The 21,622-nt window shown below is 37.1% G+C and overlaps 1 protein-coding gene across 1 annotated transcript in view; it reads right to left on the reverse strand.

Annotated features, from left to right (window-relative positions):
- Positions 1 to 21,622, reverse strand: part of UBE2H (ubiquitin conjugating enzyme E2 H) — a 101,697-nt gene that overhangs the window by 39,268 nt on the left and 40,807 nt on the right. Inside the window, exons 2-3 of the mRNA XM_082473154.1 lie at positions 3,285 to 3,361; positions 2,625 to 2,699 (exon numbers count right to left, since the gene is read on the reverse strand). Coding sequence (XP_082329280.1) covers positions 2,625 to 2,699; positions 3,285 to 3,361 — 152 coding nt within the window. The remainder of the gene's footprint in view (positions 1 to 2,624; positions 2,700 to 3,284; positions 3,362 to 21,622) is intronic.

Genomic DNA, 21,622 nt, shown 5'->3' on the forward strand with positions numbered 1-21,622 from the left:
GCATAGAAAAATGGTTTAAAGTACATTTTTATGCACTTTATGCAAATAATGATATCTATTGAGGGACAGGATTATAAGACATTTTAATTTTTCTTTACTTTTGCTCACCTGGACCTTCTTACATTCCTACTATGGATATGGAGCATTTATACAATTAAAAAAATACATAGTAATATTAAACAAAAAAGTATATATACATATATACTTTAAAATTCCAAGAGCTAAACATTAAAATACTTAATCTAAATTTGCACATCTCAAAATTTGGCTCAGAAAGAAGGGTATGCCTGCCTAGATACTATAGAGGCAGGGTTTAAAAAGAGCAGTGAAGTTGGATTTATCTTATCTCCTTGCCCTTCTGTATAATTCTGCAACTATCTATACAATTCAAAAAGGAATCTTTGCCTATTCTACATGAGCCACTACCTCTCAAAATGTTTAAAGCACATTCTAACAGTAATTACATTGTTGACGACCTGAAAATGGGTCACCCCACACAACTGATTAAAACTCTCTTATGCAATCTTCCTTTGGAGGAAACAAGGACAGCTTGTACAAATATTTCAACTAGATCTACTTCCCTAAGAGAATATGGTACACATTTGTAGGTATTACGAAGTTCTAAAAGCACACAGAAAGGCAAAGGAAAAATTATAAAGAAGTTAAATTAGCCTAGTCATTTGTCCTAACCAATTTCATGTTACATCATTAATTTAAGAAAGTACAGAGGCTTCTGTTGTGCCATTAGTTAATAAACAATGTCTGAAGTTTAGATATTTACACTTTGAAAGTTATGATGAAATAATTATATTACCTGGAAATATATGTTAAGACAAGACTTGAGAAAAAACTACATTTCTACAGGATATGTAATTGCATTTCTATAGGTTCACTGTTAGTTTCAACAAGCTATACTGTTTCCTTTCTGACTAGGAATCTAGGGTAACAAAACTAGATTTAGCAAGCCAATTTTTAGTCTTTAAGTAAATAGGTACGTATGAAATATATTTGAATGAATTTACATGGTTTGGACATTCTGTTTGTAAAGGTTTAAAGATCATACCACTCAACTACATAAAAGTTTTAAGTGCCTGTATAGAAACAAACACCCTAAAGTTAAAAGACAAATGGGGGATAGGGAACCACAATGTGACACTAAAGCCCTCCCGAACTGAGTGAAACCTACATTCCACCACACTGGAATGGAACTGAGAAAGGGCTGGTGTCCCAAGTATGCTAAGGTATTAAGTCAGATACACTCAGGGATTGTCTCAAAGATTCAGCACCTCACAGCACTCTTCCTATATCACCAGCTGATAACTCTAAAACTTGGAGGCCCTTATAGCAATGGGGAGATTTCCAATTCAATTATCCATAAAGTATCTTCTCAATTACTGAGTTTAAAAACTCAACTTAAGGGCCCTTAAGAGGAAATCACCAGTTTGTTCTTAAAATGAGCACTAAGAAACCCAGCCTAAGAAGGGATTATAGATGCTCTGTAGTATTTTTATAGCATAAAATTCTAAAACATATAAAGTAGCTAGATGTCAGGGGGCTAGGCCGTTGCATCTGACTGGGAATTAGCCTGTGACTATTCTAACGTTCCTGCATTATTTATCCTAGACAGAAATGTGGGGGCCTAGAATCAAAACATAAAGCTCAGAATGTCTTTGGTCCATCTCTTTTAAAAAACCCTTTTGGGGTGGGTGGGGGGAGTCTAAATTCCAAGAGTTCTGGCATTAGCTCTGAAGACAAGCCCACAGCAGTAGCAAGATATCTGAACCTAACAATTCTGAACATGCGGTTCAGTGTGACAGAGAATGCTCTAATATATTCCAATTTTATTTTCTTCTTCCTTCTTAAAATTGGTCAATATTTTATAACATTTTAAAATCATCTACAGAATGAAATTTTTAAAAGTTGGCTTAAGTTAGCTAAGTTACCACCATTCTACAGTCTCAAAATATTTAAAGGTATCAATCTTCAATCAAATATACCTCTATAGCATCTTATGCTAAAATACCTAAATTGTTACTAAATGCCTTAACAGTGGTAATAGGTTAATATCACCAATTAGGGCAGAAGATGAAGGTGAGGAAAAAAATACCCTTTATACAACCCCACTGAGGTTTCTTCTCTACTTTCTTTAGCTGTTTAGAGGGCTAAAAAGATTGGGAATGTAGAGAATGGAAAAGGGTACCCAAAGTTGGAGTGAACAAAAGTAAAGTAGGATATACACAGGATTTTTAAATGGCAGAATTAGAATAGGCACTGTAAAATATTAATTCCAACAATCTGGCATTTAAAATGAGATTTAAGATGTTTATTATTTTACTGCTAATAGCCTGAATGGACAGTGGGTCTTAAAATTGTTTAATCTGACCCTAACAGACAGAAAAATCTAGAGTTATAGTCATTACAAGCATGCAAAGGGTATATTTAAACATCTTCTATCACACTATGGAAGTACCCCCCTTCCCCAAATTACTAATTAACCTAAGCCAAAAAAGGAAAAAATTCAGTTAAGTAAATATTTCTGGAATTAATGATCTCCCATAAAACGTAGGATTTTTTTTTTTTCCATTTCAAAACTCTCTAAGGAGAGAAACTGGGTAGTTACATACCTATAGATGGAGATTTGAAAGGGTATTTATCAGGAAGATCCACTCTAACTTTCCATACTCCACCTTCATACGGTGCTGAAATAAAAGCAAAAAAGTTAAACATTAGGATTGTGTCTCCAAATCAGAAGATAAATCTGAGTGTAAGTTAAACATTAAATCCTAACCTGTTTTGAGAATCTTGCAAATTAATTCCTTCAAGAGTCAGGGAACTCTTATAACTAACTAACTACTATAACTAGTAGGTACTCTATGTTCAATTATAATACTTTCCTTTAAAAAATCTAGAGTTAGCAAAGGTTCATTTTCTCCCCCAAATTTACCTGATTCTTTAAAGTATCAAACACTGTTCAGTTATTTGGTAAGTAATAGCCTACTGTCTCAATCTATACCATGCCCACCCCACCCCCAAAAAACAACAGAAAACATTTCCACAAAACCCAGAATTCACAATTCATGTTTAATACTGTCACACAGAGATAAAAGAGAAAAGCATATAAAGTAATTATGATAAGAGCAAGATTTCCTCACTGCTTCTAGAATTCAATTAAATTTACTTTTCAAAAACTACACATATCACCATCTCCCTTGATATTCTCACTGTCTATTAAGGAATAGAGTAAAAGATTGTAATAAAAAACACATACCAACACATATACTTACTTCCTTGTGGTCCATAAAACTTCACTACAAATTCATTGAGTCCTCCTAGGATTGTAACCTCATGCTTACTCTCGATGCTAAGGTGGAAGGTAAAGGAAATTACACAGGCTTTATATTACCCAGAAGAACTAAAGATGGCTTCCCCAAGATATGCCATTTAAAGTGTTACCAACATTTTATATGAAAGCAATAAAATATAAAATATGAATAATAATTCTTGTAATTTAAAAGGCAATATACATTCTTGTGAAAAGAATATGAATGAGCTTTAGATTCAGAGAAGCTGGTGGTCAAATCCTAGAACTGCCATATACTGAGTTTGACCCTAGACAAAATAATGTAAACTCACTCCCTGAGCCTTTTGTTCTCCTTTGCAAATCAGGAAACCACCACTTTACAGACCTCTGTGAAGATTAAATGGGTTAAGTATGTAAAATGTGTAAGACCACATTGTATATATAAGTAAATGAAAAACAGGCACTTAATTTTAGTTTTTCTCCCCTCCGTACTGTCCCCACCCCAACCTATCCCCAATGACCCTTTAACATAAATCCTGCATTTCCTTTAGTCAAATTCAAGCACTCAGCAAAACAGCGATCCTCCTGAACTGGAAATGCTGTGCTCCTAAAATTACACATTTACTAAGGAAGTCCCCATAATTTTCTCCCTGGCTTAGAGAATAATCTAAATAACTAGTGATATAACCTTGCGATAAGTAGCATTGCCAAATGCAAAAGACAAGCAAACAAAAAAAATTTTTTTTTTTTAAATCTTATCTGTAGTATTTATTTTCACCTACTCTTTTCCTCCCTCTTTTCCATCCCCTTGAGACTGGCCTCTAGGTTCTTATGTGCTCGGGGCTGGAATCACAGAGCACTAACACTTCTGTGTTCCCTTCCTCAAAAATTTACTTGTCCCGAGACCCACCCCTTTAAGGTACTAAGATTCGATTATAGAAACCAAACCAACCCACATCAGCAGAAGAGAGGGCTACTGGCTTAATATCTGTTTTGTCTCTGCTTTGTGGTCTAACCCAATAATGACTCTACTGAGAAAAATTTTAGATGGTGGGGGCTTTAGGGAGCTCTCAAATCCCACTGTAACCTTAAAAAAAACCACCAACAACAACCAGATATGACAGACTGGTCTCATCTTTCTCAACCACCAGTGCAAATTACATTTTAATTATGTGTACTATTATACAAAAGAAAAAAAGCCAAAGAAATTTTAAGTGATCTCTTAAATAGAGAAAAATGTTAGTTTTAAAGGCTTGAAATTAAGTATTTGGCTCTCCAATCCTTTGTCCTGTAGGCCACAGAACAGAGGCCAGGTGTATTTTTGGCAAAGTCCTTGCTCAAGAGCGATGAACAGTATCCACTAGAGATATTAAATAATAAGATAATTCAATCTATTTCATCTCATTCTTTTTGAAAACTATTTTAATAACATGCACACTGAAAGGATTCAAATAGTATCCACATTGGAAAACTGGCTTCATTTCTCATGGTCAAATGACACATGCATGCATGCTTTGGTGTACTAAATTCTTCCTGGCACCTCCTTACAAAATATTCCAAAGCTAATGCTAATGTAATAAATTAAAGTACATGTTTAAATTGTTTTAAGAACAACCAAAAAAGCTCCCTTGTGTTAGTAAAAGTCAAATCTAGTTACAATAAACCAAGTTAATTACAAATAATTAAGTTCTCAAAAAAACAAACAAAAAAACCTTGGGGATAAAAAGGCTTTCTTAAGAATGACACCAAAGCCAGAAACCACAGAGGGAAAAATCAGCAGATGCAAGCACACACACACATTTAAAACTTCTATATTATAAAAAATAAAGTTAGGACAAAGGACAAACTAAAAAGAAAAGACCAGAAGAGCCAAGTTAAGAAAACTGAAATTAAGCCATAAAAAGTCCAACTCATTAGTTTAAAAATGAGATATTTTCCACTATTAATTGATAAAGATGAAAGAGCTAGATAAAAGCCAGTATTCAGTGGAGTATAAATTGGTATTCCTGAGGACAAATTTAGCACTGTACTCTAAAACTTAAAATGAATTTACTCTTTTACTCAAATTTCACTTCTTTGAAATTATTTTTAAAAAAACAAAAAACAGACACTGCTGGTGGGAGTGTGATACGGTTTCAACCACTTTGGAAAACTGTTGGCACGATAAAGCTGCACACATGCATGTGTCATACTCATCAGCACTATTCCCAGTAGACAGGAATAGCTTTGTTCACCAAAACACGTTTAAGAATGTTCGTATAGCACTACTTGCGATATCCAAAAATTAGGTTACAACCCCAAAGTTCGTCAACAGTAAAGAGGATAAATTATGGTACAGTCACCCAACAGAATATATTACACAGCAATAAAAAATTAACTGCTACATGTAAATGGATGAGTCTCAAAGATATTACAGTTAAGTGAACGAAAGCAGATACCAAAGAGCACATACAATATGATTCCATCTACACACATTTCAAACAGGCTAAATGAATCAAGGTGTTAGAAATTAGGATAGTGGTCACCCTCTAGTGGGGCCTGGTCATTGGAAAGGGGTTTGAGGGGGACTTCTACTAGAGTGCCGATTACACTTTTATTTATAGTCCCATTTATCAATGAGCTACAAAAATGATTTGTGCACTTTTTGTACATATGTTCCTATTTAATAAAAGAAGTTTACAAAATATAAGACTATCTGATACACGTACAGATATTTTTTATTTAATTTTTTAAAATGAAAATAATTCAAGTATTTATCAATAGGAAAAAGAATTGTAAGCCATTTATGCAACAGGCTGCTACTAGTGTCTATTAGTGTTTACTAGTGTCTTCTCCCCACCCAGAGCTCCTCTAATGTATGTTTCTGCTTAACTTGGGGTATCCAGAAGTAGTCAAAATGAATACACTGTAGTACCACATATAAAGATATCTCAGACATTAAACTAAATAAATTTGCAAGGATAATAATGGAGTAAGGTAGAGGATTAAATGAGTTTAACAAAAGAAGTCAAACTAATTTTACAATATAAAAATCTGTAAAAGCAGCATTCCCTATCAATCAGACCTAACTTGCTATGAATGACACTGATCTACAGCAATTACTCTTAATCATTTAAAATTATAAGTTATCCACATGAATGTCCCCTCTAGAAAACTGAAGATATCTTTTCTATCTTTTATGTAGATGCAGTTAATCTGGGTTTCTTCCATTTTGTGATCTGTTTGGGATTTAGTCCATGCTGTTACCTACTTTTCAAAGAAGATTCTCCTTTCGAAAAGGTCATGTGAAAATGAGATTAGAAATTAATGCTCCAAACCTCCTCTTTCCCATGATCCCTGGTATAACCCACATTCCAGATACACTGGGTCTGTCTTTAATTACACATTATACTGTAAATTAAAGAGTTCTTATAGTCCATTTCATATGAAAAGCTAAAAATAAACTGAATGAAACCTTTAAAAACTTCTACCAAGTTGGTAAAATGAAGAAGCTGTACTAAATTTATGCTGCCTTGGAGTGGTACAGACACTAAATCAGATGGAAAAAAAGAATTTAAGTTTAGTTGAAAGAAAAACACGGCATTAAAAATAAGCCATTCCATCACCATGAATGAATGACTTACCCACAAAAAATATAAAATTACTTGACTACTGTTACCATGTATATTTATGGTAGAGGCCATGAGTTTCTTTCTGCTCCCTGCTGCAAAGTCAAGGGCAAGGAAGGCAAATGAGAAGGCAGGTTACAATGACAGGTTACAATGATCTATTTCTGAGATGTGCTGGTCAGGCTAGTAGCCTGGTGGGAACTCACTAGAAGGTTCCTTCATTACTTTCTCACTTTCAAAGCTTGAAAATATAAAATATCCTTCAGATACCGTTCTGGTAAAAATATGTTAAATAAACCCATAAAAATCACATTTTACTCACCTCTAAGTTATTGGTAAAATACTGCTTTTTACTTACTTAGCATTTCACTATTAAGGAATGTCAGCATTTTCAGTAGAATAATGATTAACATTCCCAGGAACCCAAGTTCATTTCACTTTTAAAATGCCAGCCACCCACCAACTTATTTTCCCTGAATGGCATTATGATTACACAATGTAATATTTAAAGGTTAATGCCAAACCGTCAAGAGATAACTGACATTCTTGGCAAAACGTGTCTGTCGGGATTTTAGAAATGATTTTTATATACTTCTGGGATTTTCCAGAAAGGGAGCCAAGGGCTAAGCCTATTAACAGGTCAAGGATTCAGACAGCATTGTTTCCTAAATTTGCTGATAGTGAGTTTGTAAGATAAAGGAAGGTGGCCTCCCTGAGCTGTGCCCTTGGCAGTAAGGGACTAGGATAAAGAACGGGCTTCTTCTGTACAGAAGGTAAAAGCAATTTGTGTGGGCTTTCTATCCACATGTTCAGACCAGTCCGCTTCCAACTCTCCTTGAGATTAATCACATTACGAAAGTTGAAGAAACTGGGCAACCTTCACTACCTAGTTTTCTTGATAAAAATATGGTTATGTCTACTAATCCAGTAATGTACAAAAGATCACAAAAATAATACTGTGGGTGTTATGTTTATAAAGAATCCTTCTCCTTTAGAGATATAAATTGAAATATTTACTAATTAAAATGTATGTCCAGGATTTACTTCAAAATAACCCAGTGTGGGAAGAGTTAGGAGAGAGAGGTACAGAAGATAGGACATTGGCCCTGAGTCAACAATTACTGAATCTGAGTGATGGGTACATGGGGGTTTCATTATATTGTTCTCTCTAGTTTGAAATTTTCCGTAATAAAAGTTCTGAAAAATTAATGTAGTCAGTTATCAGAACTTTAGCATTTAACAAGCATGACACTTTAGAAGAACTTAGCTACTGCAGTTCTCTTAAGAGCTTATGAGGGACTTCCCTGGTGGCACAGTGGTTAAGAATCCACCTGCCAATGTAGGGCACGCAGGTTTGAGCCCTGGTCTGGGAAGATCCCACATGCTGCATGCAACTAAGCCCATGCACCACAACTACTGAGCCTGTGCTCTGGAGCCCACATGCCATAACTAATGAAGCCTGCATGCCTAGAGCCCATGCTCCACAACAAGAGAAGCCACTGCAATGAAGAGCCTGCACACCGCAACGAAGAGTAGCCCCCGCTCACCACAACTAGAGAAAGCGCACGCACACAGCAACAAAGACCCAACGCAAACCAAAAAAAAAAAAAAAAGAAAAAGAACATGAGATCTGTACATTAAGAAGTAAATGCAAAAAAAATAGTTTGCATAAAGTGCTATTAGAGTTTAGAGTAGGAAGAGGTTGCAGGTAGAAAGAGAGAGATGGTTTGCTATGGAAAGGCAAGGATTTACACAGGCTGTAAGAATAGTGTATGATTATGTAGAGATGGGGGGAAGGCACTAAAAGCAAAGATAGAGAAGCACAGGATAGGTCCAGAGAATGGGGACTACTACATTTATATTTTGAGGAGTGGACCATCGGAAGTATTAGAAAGTAGACCAAGACCAGATTACAAGGGGCCCCAAAGCATGGATTTTACCTGGTGACAGAGACAGTTGGTATTTCTATGCATGGTGCATATAACTGTCCTTTACGTAGGTAACCAAGCTATCGTGTATATAGGACTGGCTGAAGGAATGACAAACAGTTAAAGCAGAAGAGGAGAAAAGAAATGTTCAACTCCTCAACTAAGGTAACTGCCGTGGGAGTGAGGGGAGAGATTAAATGTAGACTCTCACAGGCTTTTCAACTAACTAGACATGGCACAGCCAGTAGAAATCTCCCACACTGCCAGAATGTCTCATTCTCATGAGAAACAAGAAAACTAGATCTGTCAATCTCCTAATTTCTAAATGTAAACAAAGCACGTGCTCCAATGCCTTTCTCTCAGTGAAGCGTTTTAGGACCACCCTATTTACAACACATTCTACTATATTCCCACCAACTAATATATTACATATTTTACTTCATTTAGTTTACTGTCTCCTACTACTACAATGCAAACTCCATAGGGGCAGGGATTGTCTATTTTGTTCACTGCCATTTCCTAGTGCCTAGAAGAGTACCTGGCACATAGTAGGCACCCAATGAATATGTATAAAATGAACACATGAATGAAGCTGTAAGACAGGCATAGACTGAAGTTGCCAGTCTGAGATCTAAGGATAGATTTAGCCTTGTCAGAGAGATAAGGTGATACTATGAAGGGCAAAGTGGAACAAAGATGCTGAGTTCAGTTCTGAACACGCTAAATCTGAAGTATAAATGGACGAACCAAGAGGCAATATACTGTAAGCAGCTTGGGAAACTTGCGATTTAAAAGGAGTCACCTTGTAAACTGCTTAACTCGGAGTTTGTTTCTTAATCTCTAAAAAAAAGGGGGGGGGGCTTCTTTACTTTGGGGAGGGGTTACTACCTCACAAACAGAACTGTTGAAGATGAAATGATCTATCTACAAAGGTACCTACCTGGCTCAGCATCAGACACAACCAGGAATTCAATTTTTTTAACGTAAAATAAATATACAAACTCTGACTAAATTAATTTCCACGTGACTAAAATTTACTTAAACAACACTTCTTTTTTTTTTTTTTTTACAATATCTAAAAAATTAAGTTTCCTTCTATATCCTTAAGCCTTTTTTGATGTTAAGTCATCATTATGAATAATAGTTGCTATACAGTACTACAAAATACAATGATGCCCTTAGGAACCGTAAGGGATATACTTATTTCCTGAAGTAGAAATTTCCCATACTGTTAGGCTGAAGGGATTGGCAGGTTCTTTTCCTAGTTTCTCTTCCTTCTTTAGCTGCGTTTGAGAGCTGGCACTGGGCTACCATTCCTTCAAATGTATCTATGGTAGGGTGCAAAAATCAGATAACCAAAGTTCATGGAATTTTTTTTTTTTTAAAAGGGTAAATAATTCTAAGCAAGACATTCTCCAATAAATAAAATACATAATTTTTAGCTGTATGTTTGCAGGTTTACAACTAAACTGAACAACTTCAGAGTGAGGGAGTTATCACTTATTTAAAAATAGCCTCTTCAAAATAAATACGTATTGTCCAGAAGTAAGTAAAGCAAACAATTTGACAACTTACTATGATATACTGAACACTTAAGACTCACTAAGGGGTAAAAAGTAGCATGCACGTATTTCTTAAATTTTACAAAGATAGTGCAAAAATTAAGTTAAACAGCAAGCATGTTCATTACCATCCAGCAGACTGTAAATCATACTAGCCTTTGGAGTTTTGGGGCTTTTTTTTTTTTTTCTCCTCTCAAGTTTATGCTTTCATTTAAAGCTTCCATGTCAGAAACCAAAGTAAACACTGGCAAGATTTAAGTAAATGTTAAATGGGAAAATCATTATAACTTAGCTCTTCCCTAGATGCATTATTCTGCTACCAGATTCCCAAATAATAAAGTAAAAAACTCAAAAGAAAAATTAAGAGTCATAACTTATGGAAAATAACTTTTCCAAATAGGTTTTAGAAAAAAGAAGTGTATCAGAAAGATACATAAGAAATCTAAGCCCCATTCGACCCCAACAAAATGTTTTATACAGCAGATTTACAAAGTCAGATAGTCAGAGATGACCCAGTTGCAAAAGTGAGAGACAGAGAAAAGCAAAGGGAAATATGGAAAAACAATGATGCCATCTTGAGACCAAGAAACTATAGTCAAAACAGAAATAAGATTTACATTTTCTAAAAAGTTCAAATTCCAATTAAACACCTCAAAATATTTAGAAGGCTACTGATAAAATAGAAACAGCTCTTTAATATACAAACTTTTTTTCTTTTTTTTGATCTTTATTTCAAGTTGGACAACTGCAGCCCGGGACTTTCTTTTTTTATTTTAGTTATTTATTTTTGGCTGCATTGGGTCATTTTTGCTGCATGTGGGCTTTCTCTGGTTGTGGCGAGAGGAGACTACTCTTTGTCGCGGTGCACAGGCTTCTTACTGCGGTGGCGAGAGGAGACTACTCCTGTTGCGGAGCACGGGCTCTAGGCACGCGGGCTTCAGTAGTTGTGGCTCGTGGGCTCTAGAGCGCAGGCTCAGTAGTTGTGGTGCACGGGCTTAGTTGCTCCACGGCATGTGGGATCTTCCCGGACCAGGGCTCGAACCCATGTCCTCTGCATTGGCAGGCAGATTCTTAACCACTGCGCCACCAGGGATGTCCCTAATATACTTTGATGCTTTGCTATTTTATGGCAACAAAGCATTGTTTATTTTTAACTAAAAATGTACAAATCCATGTACATAAATTAACAGTGTATTACTTAAATAGTATTATTACTCTTAAATAACTCATAAAAGGTTAATGAAAAGCTTATTTTTCAGAATTCGGTTTGTTACAGCTTGATTCACAGTACATTAAAAAAAATCACCTTCCCCCAAAACTGCTTATTTTCTTAAGTATGATAATGTCATTATGGTTATTTAAGAAAATGTTCATATTTTTAAGAGGGGCCTACCGATAATATGTAGGTGTTAAATGACAACAATGTCTGGGATTTGCCCTAAAATATTTCATAAAGAAGAGAAACAGATGTGAGAGAAAATACTGATAATTGTAAAATTTTAATTTGGATAATGGGGATTCATTAAACTAATCTTTAATCTTGTGTACACTTGAAAATTTTAATGACATTATTTCTTTTTATTTAATTTCCAATACGTATTTCTTTTTTTAAAATCAGAAGACTGTATATATTTAACTACACTCTACGTATGTGGATAGGGGACATTCACTGCTAAAGAACTATCAGCTGGTCAAACATCCAGTTTAAATCTGTAAACTTGGAATACAACTTTGAACTGCAGAGAAAAAATAAAGACTTGCAAAATTCTCAAGATGCAGGACACCCCAGAGACATCAAGTCGACAATGAAAATCCAAACCAATGATCTAGAAAATCTGTTAAAAATTTTTTTAGAAGATAGGACATATTAAAAGAAAGAATGCTGTCATTCCAAAGGCAGACTACCTAATCACAGAAGGCTGGAGAAGAAAAACACATGAATCACAACCTTATAGATGACAATAGCACCTGAAAACTTTGAAGTCCAAGGCAACGTGTAATTTCCCCAGAGGTGAATTCCCCACAGTCAGGTGGCCATCTGCAAAATCCTAACGGAAACATCTATTTAAAACACATTCTACCTCCCCTTCTGGGCTGTATGCTACTTCACCAAGCCATCCACAGTGCAGAGCAAAGTGCATCATGAAGCAGCTTTTCAGTAAGAAGCTAATATTGCTTTATGGAATATCTATGCAGTGTATTTGTAATCATGTTTCCAGTGTTCTTCTCTTCTCAGAAAATCCTTGAGAACTTTACTTCTTTTATTCATTTTAAATATAGCAGACCAGTTTTTACCCTGACACCTGACATGCAGACTACAATGCCACTCAATGAAAATAGAATTAAGCTAAGTGTTTGATAATCCCTACCCACAGATATTCTAATCAAGGCACATGTGAATCATTCACAGTAAGCAGTGACATTTTAAAGGAAATATTTTCTTTGGCAGTCTCCAAGTGACATATAGTACATTACAACTGCAAGATGATGTATGAAAATTAATAAATACCATGAAAATTAATAAATATCAAGCAGTGGTACCCATTCACTAGATGAAGATTATGGAAGAGTGAAAAACAATGGATCACAGAAATGAGAAGGAGGAGATCTTAGATATATGGTCATACTCTTAAAAAAAAAAAAAAAGAACAATCAACACACCTTGAAGTCATGGAACTACTGATGGAAAGACCCAGGTCCGCAACCCAGGCCGTGGCTCTTCTTCCTTTCCTTCTCTGCACTGGCTAATTACGAGTTTGTGTCTCTAGAGACCAATGATTCCTCATCGTAATTTTATGACTTCAATAATCTCAAGGAAAATTTCTTAAAGCAAGTTCTTTAAAATTCAAGTATAAATGCCTGTAAACCCAGAAGAAAGGGGGAAAGATAACAATTGGCTTGCCCTTATAAATCACTGCTCTATAAGCCCTGGTCTCAGTGCCTCCTCACTCCCTAGTTCTTTCCCAGAACATGAATGACCAATGCCTGCCATTCCCTTTACTACTCCATGTTCATTAGGCAGAGTAGATGTCAAATGTTAATAACAACCCTGATTTCATAAAAACTATGAGGGGGAAGTGAGCAGCACAGACTCAGGCTTTTTAAAGCAATACATATACAAAGGAATAAGTAGCAGGTTCAAGATCATTCTCAAGATTTTATACTGAAAAAAGCACAACTACAGATGAATACACTGGATAGGATGCTAAATTAAAGCACAATCCACCATGTAGAGAACTCTGCATCCCACAACAAACGAATACGCTTTTATTCAATTGAGCCCAGTTTCTATTACCCATTTGGAAGACTTATGAGAGGTAATATAGCAAGTATCTGTTGGAAATTTAATAAAGCCTTGGCTAAACAGTATAAGAAAGATTAAAAAGTAATCTAAAGTGATACAGAAAATAGCAGTGTCTTCTTGATTGAAATTCTGCTTAAAAACTATATCAAAGCGTAGTTGGTAGGCAAATACCCTATCTGATATGTTCAAGTAGCCATTATAAGCTGCCTTCATTTATTACCTTTATAATAATTAGGATAAAAAAATGGGATAAAAAACTAACAGAAACTTTAATTGTTGCTTAAAAAAAAAAAGTCCATAAGGAAAATAAGCGAAAGAAATAAAATTTTAAAATAGAAAATAAAAGTTTCTTTTAAAGAAACATCCTACCCTAAGAAAATAACCCCAATGTGACTGAGTTAAGTAGAAAACCCTGGAAAGTCAAGAGATGTGGGGTGAAAGTGGACTGTAAACTAGGTGTGCAATGTGATACAACAAGGGAGGTTGCAGCTATTTTAAGCATCATACAAGTAACAGGTGACAGAGCTGAGAAAGGAAGCTTTCTTCCTATGTTAGTAAACTTGCTAGCTCAAGACCGACAGAAATGATTAATACATACTAAGAAATGGGTTGTCAGGTACAATTAAGAGACATGGGAGTGATAAATATGTGATACGGAAGCTAGCCTAATAATTTAAAGTAAACAGAAGTTTGAGATTTAAATATACACAAACAATAAAGAGAAAAAAGGCTGTATTGTTATGAGTTATGGTTAAGAAATTTAAAAATCAAGGTTCTCACTAGGAGTGTTTCCTGAAAAATTAAACAATGTGGGAAAAAAATCGGTTATATAGCAAAACAAGAGAATATAAACCCAGACATACACAACAGTGGGTATATATATAGTAAGAAAATTTGGCATTGAAAAGGTGACAAAACTATTAGGTTTCCCTCTCCCATGTCTGTACCATGGGGAGAAGTAGGATTGATAGGCTCAGGTGCCACTAAGTGAGACAAACAGTTTGCTGGTGGCACAGTCACAGGGCAGAGTGCAGTTCTGAAAACGCCTTACAGTACAACTAAATAACCTCATCTGGTGAAGCACTGGGTTCTAGGCTTTTAAAAAATTGTCTTTTAAAATGTGTGTGGGGCATAAAGCAGCCTCCCCATTCCCTTAACGCTCTAATCCCACTGCCCAGATATTACTATTGTCTACATTAATGTTTCTATATACACACATTAACATCATCATGTATACCCAGCCACACAGGTATAAACTCTTCTGTAAACACCTTTCTTCAGGTTATATATGGAGGACCTCTTTATTAGTACATATAGATCTAAGCTCCCTTAAAAAAAATGCCTGTGCAATATCCATGTACCATAAGTTAAATAACTAAGCATCCATTAGTGAGCAGGTAGGTTGTTGTTAGTGTTCTGCTATTACATTGTTACAATGTACATCTCAGTACGTTTATCTTGCTGTTCTTTTGATAGTGCCTAAATGTCTTTCAAAAAGGGTGCATACAGTCACTTTCTAACCACTGTCATATGAGCCAACCTGTTTTCCTCATACTCTCACCAATATTGGCATTAAAGCTTTTAAAGTGAAACAAAGTTAATCTTTAAACACTACCCCCTTCAAATTGCCCACTGCTCTTTCTCACCAATTCAGCTTCGGCCCTGGCTGGGTTACCCAAGGGAAAAGCATCCACTCTGCTGACCTTCCTTCTTGCCTCTCCAACACAACACCTGAACGTGAAGGTGGCCCTCCATGATTCATGAACAAAAACGCACTAGGATATGAAGCACCTTTCATTAACTATCTCAAAGACAAAGCTAGCCAATTAAATCTCACTTAACTCATCGAATAGGTTAACTTCAGAACCTGGACAGAAAAAGCTGAAAACAAGGAAAGTTTAGTCTGACATGGCATCACTCAATTAAATGACAGGAGTAGTATCTTACCTACTTCTCTAAATGCTTAAATCTTTTATACGTCTAAACTTAGGCCCCAAATAGGATGTGAAGTTAGTTTCTTATTTCTTGGGTGAATCTGATATTTTAAATAGTTCTCTTTAGACCAAACTACTTTTGTTGTTACAGCATACAAAATAACGAATTCTCACAAAAGAATTACAGATTTGAATACTTCAAACAACAGATATTTAACATTTAAAGAAATACGTTAGTCTCCGACTTACTAAAAGCCACACAGTTTATCCCTGACTATTCAAAACAAATGAGAGATCTTGTAGTAATGACCATGTAAATATTATTCACTGCTGAGCCATACAGTACTATAAGATTTTTTCTTTTCAGTATTTTTTCTCAAGGAAATAATCACTGCCTTAAATAACTAAGCAAACAAGAAACCAATGTATCTATCATTATTTGTCCCTCAACTCTGACAGAACTGTCTCCTGATGTTTAAACCCATCAAGATGAATATCTGTATTTGAATGTTTCCCCTCGCAAATTTACCTGCCCCACTCTTTGGCTTGATCAGGTAGCATGCATTCCCCAAGCTGACACTGGCTGGACGGCCAAGGAAGGTGACTCATGAACATCCCAGCTGACAGAAGGAAGCCAGACAGGGATCAATACCTGACCGCACTCTGCCCAAGAGTAATTAAGAATTTTTCTGCTAAAACCACTAACATCACTTTAAAAGAAACAGAGAATATCCAACATCAGCATTATTTACAGAGTAAAATCCAGGACTGCAGGGGCACATGCTGGAGACTGACAGGACGGCAGAGAAGTCCTACCCACCTCTGCCACTCAGTTTCACCAGATCACCCAGTTGCAGAGTACCACTTCCCCAAAGGAAGACGGCTCTTTTCCAGGAACAGAGATTTCACAGTAAGTCTGGAATTCTAGTGGTTAGAGAGTGGGCTCATTAGTTTGAATCTCAAGATGCCATATGGGTCTTGGGCAGACCATTTAACCTCTCTGTGCCTTGGTTTTCCTCAACGTATAAAGGGAGTAATAGTAAATATATCACAGGATTAAGAGAAGCCCCCAAAATATAGTTTTTTAAATAGTATTTTAAAGTTACATTAATCATTATAATTCAAAATTCATGAGTACAAAACAAAATGTAGGGCTTCCCTGGTGGCGCAGTGGTTAAGAACCCGCCTGCCAATGCAAGGGACACGGGTTCAAGCCCTGGTCCGGGAAGATACCACATGCCACGGAATAACTAAGCCCGTGCACCACAACTGCTGAGCCTGCGCTCTAGAGCCCACGAGCCACAACTACTAAGCCCACGTGCCACAACTACTGAAGCCCGCATGTCTAGAGCCCATGCTCCGCAACAAGAGAAGCCACTGCAATGAGAAGCCCACGCACTGCGACGAAGAGTAGTCCCGGCTCGCTGCAGCTAGAGAAAGCCCGCGCGCAGCAACAAAGACCCAATGCAGCCAAAATAAATAAATAAAATAAATTAAAAAAAAAAAAACAAAGCCAAAATGTACTCATACAAGTTTAAATCAGCTATGCTTATCCTGAATTGGTTTTCAGATGAGGATATCACATTAAATTAATAATATTTATCTCAAGAGTTGTGCTGAAATAGTAGATCAACCAGCAGAAAATAATGATAGTAAGACTAAGTGAAAATTCTCTATATGATATAGAAGGCTTATCTGGCTGTACTATAGGTTCCCTAGGGATAGAAATTTAGGCATAAAAAGGAACTTCCTATGAGTGTTTGGCCAATTGTAGGCTATGTTTCACAGAAGACTGAAATTCTCAGTTCTCTTTCAATCATTATTTGTGAAAATTCACTTTCCAGAAAGGAATATGCAAAAAGAAAACTTAGAATCACAAGTTCTAACAAATAACCAAGTACTAGTTCCAAACAAATCTTAACCTATGTGAATCACTGTATCAATAGCTGTCTTATTTCACTCATCCGAGCCCATAATATGACCGACACAGTACATGCATGCCCCATTCTTCCTCCCTTTCTAGCTACACTGGTCTTTCATTTCCTGAAACACAAGCTCTTGCCCTCCTCAGGGCCTCTGCAATGGCTACTTCTGGCTGGCCCTGACTTCTCTGTTTCTACAGATAGCTTGCTTCTTCTTATCCTTTATGGTGTGTCTTAAATGCCACTTCCTCAGCAATCTTTCTCATCACCTGAAGTACATACCCCAACAAACTCCCAATTAATCTCTACTTCAGCCGACTGTTTCCTTGTATGTCTTACCACAGTACTATTTTGTCTGTTTACATCCTCCCTCACCTCCAGAAAATCTAAGTTCCAAGATGGCCGGGAACCTTATCTGACTTACTCTTTGTCTGGCTTACGGTGGGTGCTCAACAAACACTGGTTAAAGTGAATTATGTAAATGGGTGTCCGGCACCGTGCTAGACAGTGGGATCAGCCCTCGGACAGCTCAAGTTCTTGTGGGGAAACAGACAGGCAACCAACTACCAAACGGTGAAATAAATGAGTGTTATGATAAGGGTTACCCAGAGGTGCTAAGGAGGCATACAGAGGATGCTCCAAACCCAGGAGGGTGGGTAAGGGAGAGGGTGTTTTCAGGAGGTAACATTGCCAGCTGAACCCAAGGGGAGATTAGCCTTTTGCTCTCAGCAGCTACAATGAAGTTTTCTCCAAACACAAGAAATAAGAAGGCCCTCAAAGTTCAACTCAAGATCAACACGTAATGACTAGTAAGAGAGGGGCGCAAGCCATCTAAAAGAGAAAGCCTGGTTTGCCGCAAAACAAGATGCAAGCAGAGCCAGAAAGAATGTATTCATACATGTAAAGAAACAAGGTATTCAACAGCAATGGTCTCCCCTGCAAGCACTGAAGAAGAATTAAAAAAGAGAAAGGCTGGCAGGGGCCACTGAAGCAACTAGGCAGGAGAGGAGGAGCCTTTGCTCATAGATGAGTTTTTTGGTCACAAGGGATCTCCCTGTTATGAGACTGTGGTATCATCTGATCGTGACAAGCCATTAAACACTTGATTTAGCTTTTGTTCTGATTCCTTCTCAGATAACTTTATCTAATTATGGTATGGGCTCCTGGCTATGTCTAGGAGAGAACACACTGAAAATTATATACTAGCTTTCCAATTTCAGACTCATGAGTTTGGTTAATCTGAAGCCAGGGAAGTGGATCTGCTCTTAGTTCACCAATTAAAGACTTGGGGGATGGGGAAGTCACCCTCCCAACAAAGCATGAGGTTAGCCTGATTTCAAACAGAGTTAAGGAAAAGGATTTAAGGGAAATGTTTGAGGTGAATCTGACTGATACGGAAGGTGAGGGAAGAGGGACATGCCAAGGATGATTCCAAGGTTTTAGGCTTCAGTTATTTGGGGATGGTGATACCATTCAGCAAGACAGCATCAGCAGTAAGAGAGGGCATTAGACTTGTAGACGATGTCCCATTTAGGACATGTTGAATCTGTGGTCTCTGAAGGCCAGGTAATTGGAGATATCCAGTAGGCATTTGCCTATCCAAGACTGGAACTCAAGAGATATGGCATTTTTAAAATTTGGAGACACTTGTATTTGGGCACTAATAGATGAAATCACCCAAGAAAGGCATGGCAGCTACCAAAAGATGAGGAACCTGAGTAAATCCATTATTTAAAGGATGGAAGAAAAGAAACCGGCAAGGTAGGCTGTGAAATAGAGAAAGGCACTAATTGTCCTAAATATTTGTTAGGTTATCTTTCAATGTCAGATTTCTACAAAGCACATCTGCACAGAGAAAGTAAAAGAAAAAGAAAAACAATCTTATAGTAAAGTTACTGAAAAGGACACAAAAGTTCTTTCAGAACACCATAATATGGCTTCCTGGAACAGGAAGGAAATCAATGAGATACACCCTACTGACTTCTTACTAGGATTCCAAAAAGTGAAATAAAGCTGGTTGAAAGGAACAAAGAATTTTCTTTTGGGACCTACTTTAAATGTTTAAATCTTGCCAAAAGTTCAAAGTCCATGATGCTAACCACCTTTGGATGAATGTTCAAGGCAGATATAAAAGCTCCACTGTGCATTTTAATGACTAACACTGGTTTTGAAAGACTTTACTGGACATTTATAAATTTATACTCTGTGACAAACCAAACTTTCATCCCCTAAGAGATCTATGATATAGCACAGTACTATTCTCCCCAACAGTGTCACTGAGTTGGTAACTGATTTGGAAGAGCCACTGAAAAGGTTACTGTCAACAAGAACCATTTATTGGGCTTCCCTGGTGGCACAGTGGTTAAGAATCCACCCTGCCAAAGCAGGGGATGCAGGTTCGAGCCCTGGTCTGGGAAGATCCCACATGCTGCGGAGCAACTAAGCCCGTGCATCACAACTACTGAGCCTGCGCTCTAGAGCCCGCGAGCCACAACTACTGAGCCCGTGTGCCACAACAATTGAAGCTGGTGCGCCTAGAGTCCATGCTCTGCAACAAAGAGAAGCCACCGCAATGAGAAGCCTGCACACCACAACAGAGCCACAACTAGAGAAAGCCTGCGTGCAGTAACAAAGACCCAACGCCGCCAAAAATAAATAAAATAAATTAAAAAAAAAAAGAACTGCTTATTAAGTCTTTTTATTTTAAACAAAGCCACGTGCTAAAAATTGAGCTGTAAGACATTTTCTACCCTATCATAGTTTACAACTTTGCTAGGGAAGACCAAATTACTCCATAAAAAACCTGGAACTTCAATATAAGTTGCAAAGTTAAGTGCCGAACAGTGGTACAATAGGTCAGATGAGGGAGTAATCACTAAAGACTTGATTGTATAAGAAGAAAATGGGGTGTGAGCCAGATTTGCGGAAAGGCAAGACAGTCAAGAGAAGAAGCAATGTGAGGTCACAGCAGTGTTGCAAGCAGGGTACAGATACGAGCAGAGGGACAGATGCAGGAACTGTGCCAGAAACCAGCTGAACGGTTTTTGTTTTTTTGTTTTTTTAATAAGAGATTCATGTAGCCAAGCCGTAGTAAACAAGGCCAGAGAAGCCAACAAGAGGCAAGACGGTTGAGCACCAGGCTACGGAATTCTGCACTTTATCATATGGACAGTATATGGCACAGGTGAGCAGTGGATGCAAAGCAAGATCTGGGGAAATCCATCTGGCAACTGCACGCAGAAGAGGCAATAGGTGTCAAGACTGTGGCGGGGCACACATTCGTCAAAACTCATCAAGCTGTACATCTGAAACTGTCACATTTTGTTGTGCGTAAGTTACACATCCATAAGGCTAGTTTTTAGAAAATAAAGGACAAAAGTACAGTCAGGAATGAGACAAGTATTAAAAGTATGGGCTGTAAGATTTTAAACATTTAGTGGCTGAGGTGAATTCGGCAGTGTGCCGAAGCCAGCTGATTATATGCATCTCTTCCCAACTTCAAGTTCAGTGACCTCACCATCTGTAGTCTGAAATCAGGCATGGTGGAGTATTTATACCTTGAAAATCAGTAAATGCTACAAATCAGGGCTTTATCCCCCCACAGGTGGTTGTTCAGCATTCACCAGCACACCACTGTGTCACTTCTACACAAGGTCTCGTATGAATATGGCACTAAATGAAGTGACAACATTTTCTTCTAATTCAAAATAATGACATAGTTCTGAAGCACCAATTCTTAATCTTAACCATCGACAGATGGTTACCAAAAAAGTATAAGATTTAAGAGCCTAACATTTATTTAGTTTCAAGAACTAAAGCACGCCTATGAATAAGAAACCTTTGTCTGCATCTCTCAATCAAGGTTTTCTAGCTATTATGCGGTTCCCCTGGGACTAACATCAATTGATGATAATAATACACAAAAAAATTCCAGCATCCACTCCATTATAGTAAAGGCTAATTGCATGGGCCTATTATTGGAATATGCTTTCCTAGTTCAAACTAGCTGCATTTCAATAGAGTAAAGAGGGTTTTCTGGAGAAACCCTACTGTGAAAAGATGA

Source organism: Balaenoptera physalus, assembly GCF_965194825.1.
Source record: "Balaenoptera physalus genome assembly, chromosome: 8".
Classification (NCBI taxonomy): Eukaryota; Metazoa; Chordata; class Mammalia; order Artiodactyla; family Balaenopteridae; genus Balaenoptera; species Balaenoptera physalus.